The sequence below is a fragment of the Falco rusticolus genome, chromosome 1, assembly GCF_015220075.1.
Source record: "Falco rusticolus isolate bFalRus1 chromosome 1, bFalRus1.pri, whole genome shotgun sequence".
Taxonomy (NCBI): domain Eukaryota; kingdom Metazoa; phylum Chordata; class Aves; order Falconiformes; family Falconidae; genus Falco; species Falco rusticolus.
In genome coordinates, this window is record NC_051187.1 from 18738760 (window position 1) to 18753705 (window position 14946).

Consider the following 14946-nt stretch of genomic DNA (forward strand, 5'->3'; position numbering starts at 1 on the left):
TCTTTGCTGACTTAGCAATTTTGGTTGTTCTAGTATGGCCACTACTGTCATGAGATAAAAGCAGCCTCTGTGATCCCAGCAGGTTTGAAAGCTCTGTACGTAGACTGGATAGTAGCTTGAGCACAGCATCCATGGGGCTGCATTCCTCAGCAGCAAAGACAGGCCTCCACAGCTGCTTTTGTGCAGGCTGAAAAAGGAATTCTATCCAGGGGTACAATCTAGAATTTAGGGAGCTCTTCTTTACTCCACAGTGTTTATAATAAATGTCACCATGAGCGTCATTGCTTGGCATTCTGGTTTTGAGAGGGAGTCATTATTTTTGCCTTCTTTTTCATGACTCAGCCCTATCTGAAATGCCAACACCAGCTTCATTTTCCCTAGCAGTGGCCCTGGTCAGCTGGTGATGTTCGACTGGCAAGACGTGGACTCCCCATCAGGATGCTCTGGCTTCCTTTCAAAAGATCAGCCGCTGTTAGTCCTCTCTGTTGCGGGAAACAGAACAGTACCAGGTCTGGTCACTGGCATGCCCGTAGGATTTCAGTCTTGTACATTTGTATGGTTCGTTCTGCAGAAGAGCAGAGGAATCTCTTTCTAGAACTATGCACATACTAGTGTGCTCGTCCTCTGCATTGTGTGTAATGTCCTGCCACCACCTCCCAGGTGGACTGCACTGTGAGCTGTAACTCATCTTGCCTCTTAGCTTACAGGTGACATTTTTATACCTACTCCAGTCATGAATACTTGCTTCTACTTTTTGACTACTTCTTTCTTAATCCTCTACTCATTTAGGAGCTCCTAAGCTCCTAATGTGGAGATGTATTAGTCTCTTGTGTGTTCTTTCCTTGCCTTCACACTAGGATGATTTCCTACTGTCTCTTCAATACTATTTGTTTCAGAAACTGAGAGATCTCTGGCACTCCTTTATCCCCAAGATAATCTTCTAAAAGGCATCCAAATGCATCTAAGTGACTTAACAAATGGAACTTGACATATTTATGAAAAGAAGATTCTGACCAAATTTTCTTTGCTGCCAGCATAGGAGAATCAATGAACCATGAGTATCTTTTAAAAACTCTCCTGGGATTCCTGCTTCCCAGCAGACTGCAGAAGAATCTGTTTTGTACGTAGATATTGAAACATCGCAAAAAAACATCAGAAACAGAAAAAGATTTATTAGAAATATTACACAGGTTTTTGCATCATACGTTTTAATAATGTTAATCTTTAAATATTAGCATGTCCAAGTCTGGCAATGCCTAGTATATACATTCTAATGTGCTCTTTGTATAAATTAGATTATGATGTAACATCTGTACCCAATAGAGAAAGCTAAAAGTACTTGACTGTTAGAGGTGATTATCCCATACAACAAACTCAAGCCTGGACCAACAATCAATAAAAACATCATGTCCAGCACTGCACAGTGGAACTTGGCACATGTGCAAGTCAAAAATGTAGAGACCATCAGTTGAGAAAAATGTTAATTGCAGTTCAATTATAAGCTTGATTCTACACCATCTTGGTGGGTGAGTCTAAATGGCACTGGAGTTGGTGAAAACCAATGTAGTCTAGCATAGTAGAAGTTATTGCTGGGTTTAAAAATGTCTTAATGCTCAGTGCCCTGAGTCTTTCTAGGCAAAAGCCCTCTTCTGACAGGAAAATGCATAATCTCATCCCATACAGACTCTGTCTTTTATCAGATACACAAGGCACAGCTTTGCACACAGCTGGCCCCGTCAGACACTTCCTTCTGGAAGACCTGGTACCATAAGCACAGAAAGATGAGGGAGGTATAAACTAACTAACGAGCCAATGCTCGTATTTTCATTGCTAAGGAAGGGGGAAAGCCAGTGAAGCAAAAAGGTAGATTTTTAAGAGTTCCAGGTCAGGAATCAAACAGGGAAGAACCAATTCTGCCAGCATGCACTTACTCGGTTTGGACAGAAAACTTGCACATAACTGGTTGCACACACAAAACAAGAAAAATCATAGAGAGAAACCTGCAAAACAACTTCAAATTACAAACAAGAAACCTGACAAAAATCAAAGAGAACGTGTCTCACAGAGAGGAAAGTGGAGAATGTGCCTAAGTCAAAAATCACTCTGCTTAGTATGGCTGCCCTGCTGCAGCACAGGAAGAACTGGGAAATCTTTGTCCCCTTTGCATTTCCGTGACTGTCCCAGGCACAGGAAGGGGAACGTGGCAAAGCCAGCAAGCTCCGTGCTCTCTTCCCTCCTCCTCTTCTGAGACCCATCCCAGGCTGCACTCTTAGGAGAAATGTCACTCAAGATAACAAATCAGTAAGGACTCTCAAGCTGATGTCCTTTGCTGTCCACAAAGGCCCAGGCAGGTATGTCCCATACATGCCCCTCTCCTCACACGCTGGACTTTCACTCCACTTGGTTTCACTGTGTACTTTCAGAAACAGCTCATCAGCCTTTCTCGAAAACCTTCTTAGAGGGCTGCCCCTGGGCTCACTTCTCAATGCCTCTGTACTTTCCCAAGCCATGAAACAATTTGTACCTTCTATGACTCACCAGAAATTCTAGGAGTCAGATTATATACTTCTCACACTTTAATCTCCTTTCCTCTCTAACAGCTATAGTACAACAGTCACACAATGCGATATCCCTCCACGGAACTTCACTGAAATCCCCATCCTAACCATTCTTCTCACGTGCTCATCCAAAATCAGGTATTCGGTTTCTTGTAGTCTGACTGACTACCCAAGTACACACACACAAGCATGCGCAGGTATGTTTAAGAGTGACTGTATATTTAGGGAGCATATGGTGACACGGTGAAGAGAATGCATCTCCCTGCATCAGGGAAAGATCCATTACTCCTAAGAGGCAAAGTCAGAAAGCATTTAGGCAGTTTAGGCAAACTGTTACTGATACGAGGCATTACACCACCCATGCCATATCACCACATGTTCCATTCTAGGACATTTTCAAAGGATTCTCAGAATTTCTATGAAGATTATCCCTATACTCTCTAGCTTAATTAACAAACTCTCTCATTTTAAAGGCAGCTAGAACTTTAATTTTGCAGTTCAAATTTGGTATGTCTTAACAAAGTGCCTGTAGATTTTCTGAAAATCAGGTTGGTCTGCAGCATCTTGTGGGGGACAAATTTAAAGGCAGCATGAAAAAACAACAGTAATTTCTGAAAATCCAGGTCTAGAAAAGCAACCGTGCAAGGTTCAAAATGAAGAAAAAATACACAATATTGTAACAGTTAAATGAACAAAGAACAATATTCTTCATCTCAAAAAAACATTTGGAAGACCATCTCTCAATCTCAGAGTATTAGCATTTCAACATGAGATGATTTGCAAGTTTGAGGACTGAAAAGTAACATTGAGCATATGGTGAAATTGAGTATCTTCTTCCCTATTGACAGACAGCTCCTTGTTCTAATGCCTAGATGAGTAAAAATTTTTGAAGAATATACCATTAGCATTGGGTAGAATTAGTGTTTCTATCTGTGCTGCTGGGGGGGGGGCGGGCATGGGAGAGTGAGCTGCAAAGAGATGACAGAAATATTGTTTTGCAAAAATCATTAAACAAAAAGCTGCTAGATCAAACAGAATGGTTTGTAAGGTTAGACTAAGTCTTGGAGAAACAGATTAGAATAAATGTCGGAACATCACCTGAAGCAAACGATACTGACACGTCAGATAACATACATATTTAGTGTACATCTGACAGTCACATGGAGCACACGCTTGCAGTGACCAGCGGGTTAAGATTATCTTTTTTAGATCAAGTGGAGCCCTCTGACTTTGAAATGTTTACTAGACGCTGGGAATTAACAAGAGTTTTTCTCATCCCTGCAAGTGCCCAATCCAAAACCCACTGAGGAATATGGAATTTTCTGTGTTGACTTCACTATGCTTTGAACTACAGCCCATTGGAGAGAATTGGGATCTCTGCCAATGGATACCTCAAGGGGAAAGAGTCTGCTGCACCCGCAAGGCAATGGAGCTCGGCAGTGTAACTGCCTTCCGAAATAAACTCTGCTTAGCAGGTATTTTTCTCTTCCATCTTATCCCATAACAACAGGCGACTTGTATCTGAGAACACTTAGAGCAACTCATCCTACGTTCTCTAGGGATGGCAGAGTGTATGCTGAAAAATACTGGAGAGTTAATTCAATCTAGAAAGCACTCTCTTGCAAAGCAAGAAACTCTGGCCAGCATTTACAACTGCTTTCTTGCAGTATAGGATGACACAAAGAGTGCAAGGGCACTGTAAGTGCGTGCCACTGTCCTTTTTTATCAGAGACTTTCAAAAGATTGGAATCAGGCTTTCCTGGGGGCGATGGATTAGAATACATGTCAGACTAAAACTAAGAGCAAGTGATGCTTTTCTCCTCCTGCAAAACAGGCACACACTGCATTTCTCCAACTTTCTTTCTCTTCAATACGCTCACTGACCTTGGCCACTGTCATCTACCCCTTAATCCTGTATTTTGCTGTGAGAAAACCAAAGTCTGAAACAGTTGTTTACTAATTAAATAGTATTAAAAAAACCCAAACAACAAAGCATTGTAGAGAAGCCAGAGGCTGAGATCAGCCACCTGCAAAGCCCCAGAAAACCTGAAACCAAGTTTCTTCTGTGAAATTGCTTGTTTCTATTTCATGAAACTTTTTTCAGGAGTTAAGAGCAGTGAGCACACCCTATTATTTTTGTAAGAGAGAAACAATCCCTACCTCCCTACGATTAACATTCACAAAGCATCAAGTCTAGTCACAGGGTTAAACATGCTAACTAAACAACTTTCTTCTACCAACATAATCTAAAGCAGCTAGGCAGCCTTCTATGAGGTCCTGTACAAAGCATGCTCTCCAAGACCTGCTCCTAGAACAAATTAAGCAACCTGTTTGATCCTGCTATCCTTGGAGACAAACAGAAAATTTAACTTTGTGAGGTGAAATAAGAAAACCAATATAATGGAAATTAAACTGCATCTTTCAGACATTTTACTAACAGTATTATTGAGCTGGAAAAGCCATTCTCTGGCACCTTTGAGATTCCCATGACAGAGAGAGGGGTTCCAGTTACATTCTTCGTAACTTGTGAAGTTGCAACTTCCATTGGTATTAATATGTTACTGTGTTCCTTTGCAGGGTAACATCACTTCCAAGCACCTAACAGTGCCCTGTGGACTACACTTCATTGGACAGGGCACAGGCTGTCTCAAGATTCATGCCTCTACACTGCAATTGCATATCTGTGCTGATCATACAGGATCACAGAAGGAAGAAGTTACTCCGCTGAATCCACAAAAATATGAACTACTGAGATGTGACTGTATTGCTTAGAGATTCATCACCTGATTACTGGCACCTTGCAAACTAAAGCTAGTAAATTGCATTTGCAATACTCCTATGATAACTGTGCCTGCACAGTCAGTTGGGAAACCAAGCTCTGGCTTCCCTTCGTAATCAAGTAATGAAGTTGTAGTAATAAACCTATTTTTCCTTAAAGAGATTACTTCTGTTTGATCTGAAATGAAGTCCCAGCACTTATCAGGATCTTCTAGAGCTCTTTCACTAACTGGTGATGGAGCAGAGCATAGTTTCTGAGTTAGAAATGATCCTGTTAATATCCTGCTGGTTGAGCTGTGACAAGCAATCTAGTATACCTACTGGGTCAGATGTGTGAGAGTAACTCAGGTTAAGGTTCTACACACTTAAGTGCATCTGTCATGATGTTTTACAAAATAAATGGAGGCAAGAAAACCACTTATTTGGGATGAGTTAAGCATGTTTTGGCAAGAAGAGCATTTTTGTGAGCTTTTGTAGTAATATTAATCTCCCAGCCTCCCTTGAGTGCCACCATGGTCCACACTGATTTAGAACTTCATTTTGTAGCAGGTCTCCCGTTGGTGGAGTCTGGTTTGAGGCAAATATTGTTTAGCACAAGGGATCCTCTTCAGAAATACCCATGCACGTTCAAAAATGCTATGTAGTTTCCATGAGGGAATAAAATAACAGATTAATTTTGTTTGTAAAGATGGACAATGGATATTTATTTGGTTGCAGTCCCAGATGTAATCAAAATTATGGAAGAGCTTTCTTTAAAACTAAGAGCTTAGGTTGGTTGTGGAAGAGGAGCAAGTGGATTTTTAAAGTGATCAAGTGCATCTGTAGCATTCTTTGTTCTCTTCCCCACTTCTGTCCACCTCTTGCTCTGCATCTCAGGTCTCAAAGTACTTGTAAATCTGGGCGACATACTGCATCACACTCTGCCAGTCTGGCCGGTCTGTGTACATCATCTCACTGAGCTCCTGCATAGGACAGACACATTGTCAAAACTTAGTCGAGCACCACGACTGGGTATATCACGGGGTCTTCTGAGTAGCTGTGGCTATTGAACACTACTTCTGCTTCCACTCCAGAGCTCCTTAAAGCCACATGCAGTATAAAAGTCCATGGGAATGATCTACTGGCTGAGTGCAATTCTGAAACTTGTTAACTAGTTAAACAGCCATATGCATTTTACATTCTGAAAAGATTTCTTCCATCTGCAATCAAAGATCAAGTGTATATATAGCTTCACTGCTGCTTCTTTGCATGTCTTTGGCTCTGTAGTTAGCTCACGAATCCCATAATATATTTTCCTTCATATTAAACTTATTTCTTCCTTGTCATTATAGCATTGATTTTAGAAAAGGCTTTTAAAACAGTTTAACAAACAAATTATCCTCTGCTTCTTAAAACACTAAAACAAAAGGAAAGAAAATGGTCTAACAGGCAAGTCTGCCCATAAAAATGGGAATCGCCTGGAACCAGCTTCCAAGAGGAGGACATAATCGATACTCTCATTTCAATGCTAGATGACCTCCAGTATTTACTTGAAATTATATTAATTCTATGGTTCTACAAACTCTTTCTGGAAGTTCTCCTAACGCGATGAATTTTCAGAGATGGTGGTGCAGCCTTCCCTAGCACTAGGTGAATGTTTTCAGTGCAAGCTGTCTGACTGGCTACATGGCACCAAAGGCTTTGCAATGGCGTATGCAGCCAGTCTTCCCTTGCTAAAAGGTTACTCACCAGGCTGGGTTTGATGCCGACACTTTCAGCAGCTTGAAATGCTAACAGCAGATTTCTCTTCTGTAAAAATAAAACAAAAGTTCAAAAGGATTATCAGCAGAGTATGATTCCTGAACCTTACCTTGCATCTGGTTAATCAGTAAGTTTAAATGAGCAAGTATATCTGAAAACTGAAAATCACTAGATTTGATACTTTCACACAGAGACCTTTTGGTATTAGTAAGGTAAATATTCACAAATAGGTTCTTTGTCTTTGAATAGCTCATCTACTTTTGTCCAAGCTACAGCCATCTGTTTTTGACAACAGGTTCCTGTGAAACTGATTACAACTGGGCAAAAACCCCCACTGAGGTTCTGTCTTTAGTTGTGAAAGTTTTCTGAAGAGATTCCTGTACATAGTATAATTCTTATTGTAATAGATACTAGCTGTCAGAAGCAAATCCAGTAAATCCAGGTTCCTCCCCTTTGTGAGGGTCTTAATAACATATTTGGAATGTGCTGACATGGTCTGACTTTTAGATACACTGCTGTCCAAGTAGTTCAATGAATGATCTGTCTGCCTACTGATCCAGCACTTTTAATGTGTGCTGCTAACTCAGGAGTCCAGAAATGCTTTAGCCTTTCAAAAGGGATGCTGTCTTCACGTTTATGCACAGCACTCACTGGATTCAGGCAACTTGTCACTAACTCTTTATCCAGCAGTCCCTGCGTTTCTCTCTGGCACCTCACTGTGTGTTTCCTTCCCCTTTTCATCCAGTCTGTTTGCTTCCCAAGTTCACAACTAACACTTGCCTCTTACCAACATTCATTTTGTATCAATCAAGATCAAGATCTTGCAACACTGTGTCTCCACCACATACCCATTGAAATGGGTAATGTTCACTGTGAAGTCTGCAAATGGTGTAGGACCACGTACAACAAAACTTACTTTATCCTGGCTGTTGAGTTCCTGGTAAGGAATATGTGCAGGCAAATATGTGTGCAGAAGAGCGCAGAAGGCCAGCCCATCGCTCCAGCTGCTGCTGAAGTTGGTAATATCAATATTCTGGAAGAGAAAACAGGAGCCATCCCTGAACAGTGCTACACAACAAAAAAGTCAGTAGTTTTTATGCAGCTGTGGAACAAAACCTCAGAGTATTAAAAGAACATAGGTGTACATTTTTCAGTCTCCCCTTCTTTTTCTTATCAAGTAGAAGGATACCAAGTAGGATGGCATGTTTTGAAGTCCTGGGTAAGGGACTATTAAGGAGTTAAATGTTTTTCACACCAGGTCCTAAACAGACAGACTCCAAGCTTTCTAAAAGGTGAGAAACAGGATGTGCAGCACATACTGCAGCTGCAATTCTCCTGTGCTGGCAAGAGGGAGGGCTTCATCTGGTCCCTTTCAGTTACAGAATGAAAGAAATAGGATTCCCCCAGCACCTACAACAAAAGTTACTGATACTTTAAAATGGTGTTTTGTAACTGATTTCATGCTTCCTTGTCTCAGGATGTGTAACAGAGGGATGGATTTCTAGAAGGATGAGGCAGTGTAATTGGTGTAATTGACCACTGTTAATCTTTCCGATATTACACAGCAGATACGTGCTTTAATGAGAATGTGTAATTAACAGTTATGACTTGATTCAGCCCCTTATCAAAAGTGATATCAAACTAATGAACTATTAACATAGTCCTCAAGGCCTGAATAAAGAATGTGCTTACTTGTATGTGAGTGGGAGGCTCAAATTTGGCACCAGCAACGGCTGAATGGGCAGCTTTCCAAGAGCTGAGCAGATGTGCCCAGTTTGCAAGTCGTTTGCATGAATGCATGTCTGCATTCTCATATTCTTTATCAATGCAGCATCCTTCATCTGTACATCCCAGAGCACTCAACAAAAGGCAGATAAAGAATGGGAAGTCCGAGATATAGAATTTAATAATCTACCCTAATTCAGAAAATGAGCCATAAATTGAGGAGAGAACAGAGGTTTCCTGATGCTCACTCTCCTACTACCATAGTCACTGACTAAATGTGGCTGCGTTACTCTTAACAAGTACACTACAGAACAGAAACAAGCAGAAACCTTTAAATCTTGTCTTCACACATTTCCTAACATGACAACAAGGCTGAGTTTTCTCAAGGAAGCAATGTTTCAGGGGACGTAGATATATGAATAAACACCCAACTGAAACCCCAGAGCTGAGCTAAAACAAAAATTAAAATCTCTGACCAGTCTGTAGGAACACTCCTAGCAGTGCCAGCTCCAACAGGACAGTGAAAAAGAAATGTTTTGTAAAAATAGTCTAATATGGTTGTGAGTGTAAATGGTCAAAAAACATCCTCCTTCCCCTTGTTGCTAGATGGTGGGATTCTTCTTTGCTAGTCACATAACTTATTACAGGGGTGCGCTCAGGTGTACAGAGGAAACTGTTTCCCTACTTGTGACAACTGAAGTCCAGAATGTGCCATGTTCAACAGGTTTAGAGTGATTACAGAAACTGATACTTTAAAACCAGCCCATCTGTAAGGAACTCCTTTAAAATATGAAGATTACTGGGGGTACAGAGTACACTCGGGGTTCTTCACAGTGATTCTTTCGCCAGGCACAGCTGTAGTTAAACGTACTCTTGTGGCCCAGTTCTGATTCTGTGAACAAGGTGACCTTTCTAATGTTCTTGTTTGCACTGACTGGCCATACCAGTACACTAAGGAATTCTCGTGGCTAAGTTTTGCTGCTGCAGTAGCAGCTGTAGTTCCAAATAACAGCTAAAACCAAAACAGTGAACTAAATGATACTGCTTAGAAAAGTAACAGCTGCTGGAGCGTGGAAGGCTCCAGGACAGGATGGTACTGCACCATCTCACACTTTGGCAGGTATGGGGCTACCCTCAAATCTCGCGAGCCACATCTTCCAGTGTGCTGAACTCTAACTCAGACCCTCCTGCCACTTCATTTCCTTTATTTAGCTATTTTCTGGTTTCTTTCAAGATCCCCCAGAAGACAAAGCTTTTACAGCATCTCTCATACAAAAGCTAATGGAGAGCACTAGAACCCAGACAGGAAGTATTTTAGCGTATGCTTTTCACTTATGATGCCTCACTTATTAGATGTCCAGCCTGAACTTTGTTCAGTCAGACAGGATTTCAGATTAGTAATAAATGTCCATAACCAATCATGACTCAAATTGAAGCAGTACAGAATATTTCAAGTTAAAATACTCTGGCTGTAATAAATCTACAAATCTAATGGGCACAGAAAGCAGGCCATCAGCAGCAGACATTACCACACTGCACCACACTGTATTTTGTTCTATTAACATCTGTCAATGGAGATAAAAGAAAATTGACATAGTGGCTGAATACCATAAGGAAAAAAAAATTTTAGTCTGAAAGTTGTCTTGGCTTTGCCTAATCCATGAAGTTGCACCATGGAAGTCCAGCTTTGTTGGAATTGGAATTGGCTGAACCAACAGAATTGGCTGAACCTGGATTACTCTGCTTTCTTGACATTTCAGACAAACAAGTTAGTTACTATTTATCAATCTGCAGCTAGTGGGAAAACACTGACTGCCAAATTACAGAAGTGTTTTTACTGAGGCCAATATATTTTATCAGCAAATAGCCTACCATCAAATGCCAACATTCCCATTTTATGTTGCATGATAAAAACAGAAAATGGAGGTTGTCCCCCCCACCTTGCTTTGCCAAAGGCCATGGAAACAGGAACAAACAAAGCCTTAGCTAAGCAACAGGACCAGACAAAAAGGCAAGTCATGTTTGTGTGGGAACATTATATCCTATCCTCGTTTTCATGATGCTATTAGGAGACATACATGAGACACATAACTGTTCCTTCCTACAGTATTTCACCAGCCCAGCATTAGTTTGATAATTTTACTCATCTTTGTAATTTTAACTGTACCTAAAACTCTTCTCCTCCCATCTAATAATATCTGTGGATAAGAAGTACTAATGTCTAGAATAAAATCAGAACTAGATCTAAAAAGTCTCATATCTCCAACAGCATTGTCCAGCCCGGCATCTTCAGTAATTCTTGGATCCAAGTCTTATAAACAAGCAGAAGTTCAGGGATGGGGTTCTGCTGACAATATTTAAAACACAAATGAAATCCACCGCAAAGTAGTATGTCATGATAAACAGAGAAAACAAACTAAAATCTGAGTTTTTGTCCTAAAATGCAAACCCAAAATGAATATTCCAAGGTTCAGCTCAATTGTTCAGTTAAATGTACAACAAACACTTAGACATACTCAAACAACTTAGCTGCCATTTTCACATCCAACAAGCATCAATGAATTGTGGGGTTTTTCCCCACTACACAAATGCATTTCCATTCCATACACAGTATAAACCCCTCCCTAGCATTTTATTTTGGATTCTATGTTAACTACTTTTCAATTTGGGTATAAGGACACAGTAAATGAAAAGTGATCTGTGTTTCACTACACTGCAGCTTTACTTATAATACCTCCCCACTACACTACACCAAGAGAAAATAAGTCAAAATAGAGGCACTGATTACTTGGAAGATCTCTGGCCCCGCAGAAGCCGGGGGAAAAATAAAAAAAAAGAGAGAGAGAGAGAAAGAAAAAAAAAAAAGGGGAAAACAATTTAGGGAATGAACACCTTGGAAACTATTCACTTCTCTTGATTATTTTGGCAGTGGAACCTGTCTCAGTCTTTCTGCCACACCTCTCTACTCCTCAACACATAGCCTATGAATATGTGGGAACTATTTGTGTATGTGCTGGTTGTTAATGTACACTCTCAAACTGCAGGATGGAGAGCTTGATGATTTCTCTGTATCCCAGTGTGCTTACAGCAGAATCCTCACCTCAAGCTCTGAAAAACTAAGACCTAGAAGTTAATCTATATAGGATGGCACTCTTTAGGAGGAAGATGCACCATCAGAGTATATGCAGAATGGATGTAGGGAGAAATATCAAAATGGAATAGGGAACTGTTGATCAAACTGAGTTGCAGTGCTTATTAGGCAGGGTGAAAAATTTGCTATCTCATGGTCACAGTCCATCTCCTGGTCACCAGTACCCCAGTGCCTATCTTTATCACGCTATCAGTGGATCCACACTGCACCAGAGGTTCACCCCTGGCTCACGGGTGAAGGGGGGCCACGTAGCTTAGGCCCACGGCACTGAAGGTTACCAGCTTCCTTTGGAGCAGACATATCACATCCGCATTATGCAGCACTTAACCTGGCTCTTCCATGGTACTGCTAAGGAAATAACTGGGGAGGTGGTGTGCTGTAGTTGAAAATCTTGGAAGAACATGAATGTCAGGCCAGAAGAGGGATGCTTTTACAGCATAACAACATAACCATCCTTATATAGCCTGTGTGGAGGGGCAAAAAGGAGCATGGAAAGAGGCGAGGGTGCAAAGTTTGCTGGGATAGTGGTATTGTGTAGAGAATAGAGGTGTCCAGACTAAACTATTTCCAGTGTAGTTCCCAGGCTTCTTGTCAGTGAAAATAGTTCATTCACTTCAAATGAAAGCTCATGAGTGAACTACTACACATGCACTGGGAATATTAAGAGACTGGGATCTGGAAGCACACCAGGCAGTGCAGTTATCTGAAAGTACCGAAGTACCTAGTATGGTTTGCTTCTATGAATATTAAAGTATCTTGACATTAAGCAAAGAAAAAAAAAAAATCCAGGCAATGTTATTTAGAGAGCAAATGTATTATCTATGATATTAGGGGCAGGCCAAGTCTAAAAGACACTGAACACCTGCAAGTCATTAACATTAGCCCCCACCCCAGGAACAGGACCTTTGCTTGCAGATAACAAAGAGCTATAAGAGCCACGGTAAAGACACACGGGGAAGTCTGTGTGATCTGTTCTCACTAAAAACAATGTCTTGTTTGTCTGAGGAACAAAACACCACCCCATTAGATTTCGCTAGATCTTTGACTCCAAGTCTTCAGCAAAAAGCAACAATGACATCATACACTCTTCATTACAGCCTGAGTATGTTAAAATACTGATACAAGATATTCCCACTATGCCCCACTATGCAGATGTTACTGTGCCCACAGCAAGGCTCTCTGAGTCATAATTTTCTTTATAAGACCCAGAATTATAAATTATAGACGTGAATCAGCTTGAAGCTAGCCTGGAACTCTGTGGAAGAAAGCCTGCAATAAATATGACCTTAGCATCATTCTTCCCACCCTCCCCCCTCAGCATACAACACGAAGTCATTGGTGCAGAACATGCCGGAGAGGCTACCTATTGAGATTCAGCCCATACAGAGTATAAACTTAAATACTGAAGACAGAACTAGTTGAAATAAATATACTGAAAAAACCAAACAGAATATCCTTGGTTTTAATAGCAGCTCTCCCTATACTGGCTCAGCTTTCTGCAATCTTTCCTGCTTATCGCTGACCTGAGACCTGCGTCCCCTCCACAGACCAGAAGTCTTTCAGGTCAGTGTTTTTACGTGGTTATATTAAAATACAGATGTCTGAACAGGAACCTCCTTTTCATGAGCCATATCTCTGCAGATCTGAACTCTGACCTTTCTAATGTAAAATCTGATCAAGGTACCTTGAGATGCAACTTCCAAAGATTATCTGCACCTACCAGTCTTTTAAAATAGCTGCATGAAACTGAAAATCTAATTTAATTTATTACACCCTAATTGGTTAGGGACATGTTGGGGGTCTTCAGCCAAAGATGTTCCATCAAAGGAAGCCTATAAGCTTTCAGCTCTGGATAGGCAAATTCAAAATACTTCCTAGGAAGCAATACAAGTGAAGAGCAGCTCCTCTCAGCACGACCTAACCTTCTGAGCAAACAAAACACTGCAGTTCATCTAAAATGCTCCAGCAAATACATGAAACATCTGGGCAATCTACTGGAAATATGGGTGAATTAGAAGTGCGGTCAGGTCCAGTCAACACGGATGAAAGGCATGAATGCCTAAAATTAAAGACTGCTTGGATTCTTCTGTAATTACAGGGTGCAGCCAGATGACTTGGACAATTTCACACAGCTATTTTCAATGGGTAGCTACAAGTCTAAAGTGATTTGTGTATCACATTTAGTCAATCCACTACCAGGAACTTGTCTGAATTCTCTTTCAAATCTTTTTCTCTTAAATGGAATACACAATGAAGTAATGCCTCCTGGTTAAAAAAAAAAAAATAATCCAGCATAATTTGTGGAACAGCAATACTTCGTATTGTATAGAGATTAAGTGGCTAGCCAAGATTGGGAAGAAAGCCAAATGACCTTCTATCCTCCAGGATGTATTAATATCCCTAGTTCAAATGGTTCAGGCAGCTGCAGCCTCCGCAAGAATTGTTTTAACTTTTATTTGAAACTTTGTATTTCCATCCCCATCATCCATATTTCTAATGCTTCTACCAGCCATGTCGGTAAGTCACGCATCTTATTACAATTCATACACGATTACATGTGTATGAAGCAACATAGCTCAGATAACACAAAATGGTATGTAAAAACGCTGTTCAATTATGTAATTACAGCACAGTGAAATGACAAACTGGTGCCAGCTATTTAAAGGCTATCCCATTTAATAAATTCCTCTTTATAAAGGAACTCCATTTGTCATCACACTCCTAGATTCAGTTTACTCCTTGCTCCACTGCTGCCACAGGTGTTGCCTTGGGTTTACCATTTATCGTTTGCTTCAGTAAATGTGAATTAATGAGCCTTCTTAGCATAGACAAGACATTAGAAAGAGAGCTATGACTGTATTTTTTTGCAAAAGCATCCAACATCAGTTAACTACAGTAGTCACATGGAGCAGGCACATTTAAAAAGAGGAAATTTAATAAGATTATTGTCATGCATCCTACACAAAGATTTTTCAGCTCCCAACAATTTAACTC

The 14946-nt window shown here is 40.6% G+C and overlaps 1 protein-coding gene across 3 annotated transcripts in view; it reads right to left on the reverse strand.

Moving 5' to 3' along the window:
* Positions 1 to 1152: 1152 nt before the first annotated feature.
* The window catches only part of SPECC1 (sperm antigen with calponin homology and coiled-coil domains 1), an 89271-nt gene continuing 75477 nt past the window's right edge, over positions 1153 to 14946 (reverse strand). For all 3 annotated transcript variants that reach the window (XM_037372789.1, XM_037372796.1, XM_037372805.1), the window contains 3 exons: positions 7993 to 8109; positions 7065 to 7124; positions 1153 to 6298 (listed from right to left, as the gene is read on the reverse strand). In XM_037372789.1, the coding sequence (XP_037228686.1) occupies positions 6209 to 6298; positions 7065 to 7124; positions 7993 to 8109 (267 nt within the window). In that variant the 3' untranslated portion in view covers positions 1153 to 6208. The remainder of the gene's footprint in view (positions 6299 to 7064; positions 7125 to 7992; positions 8110 to 14946) is intronic.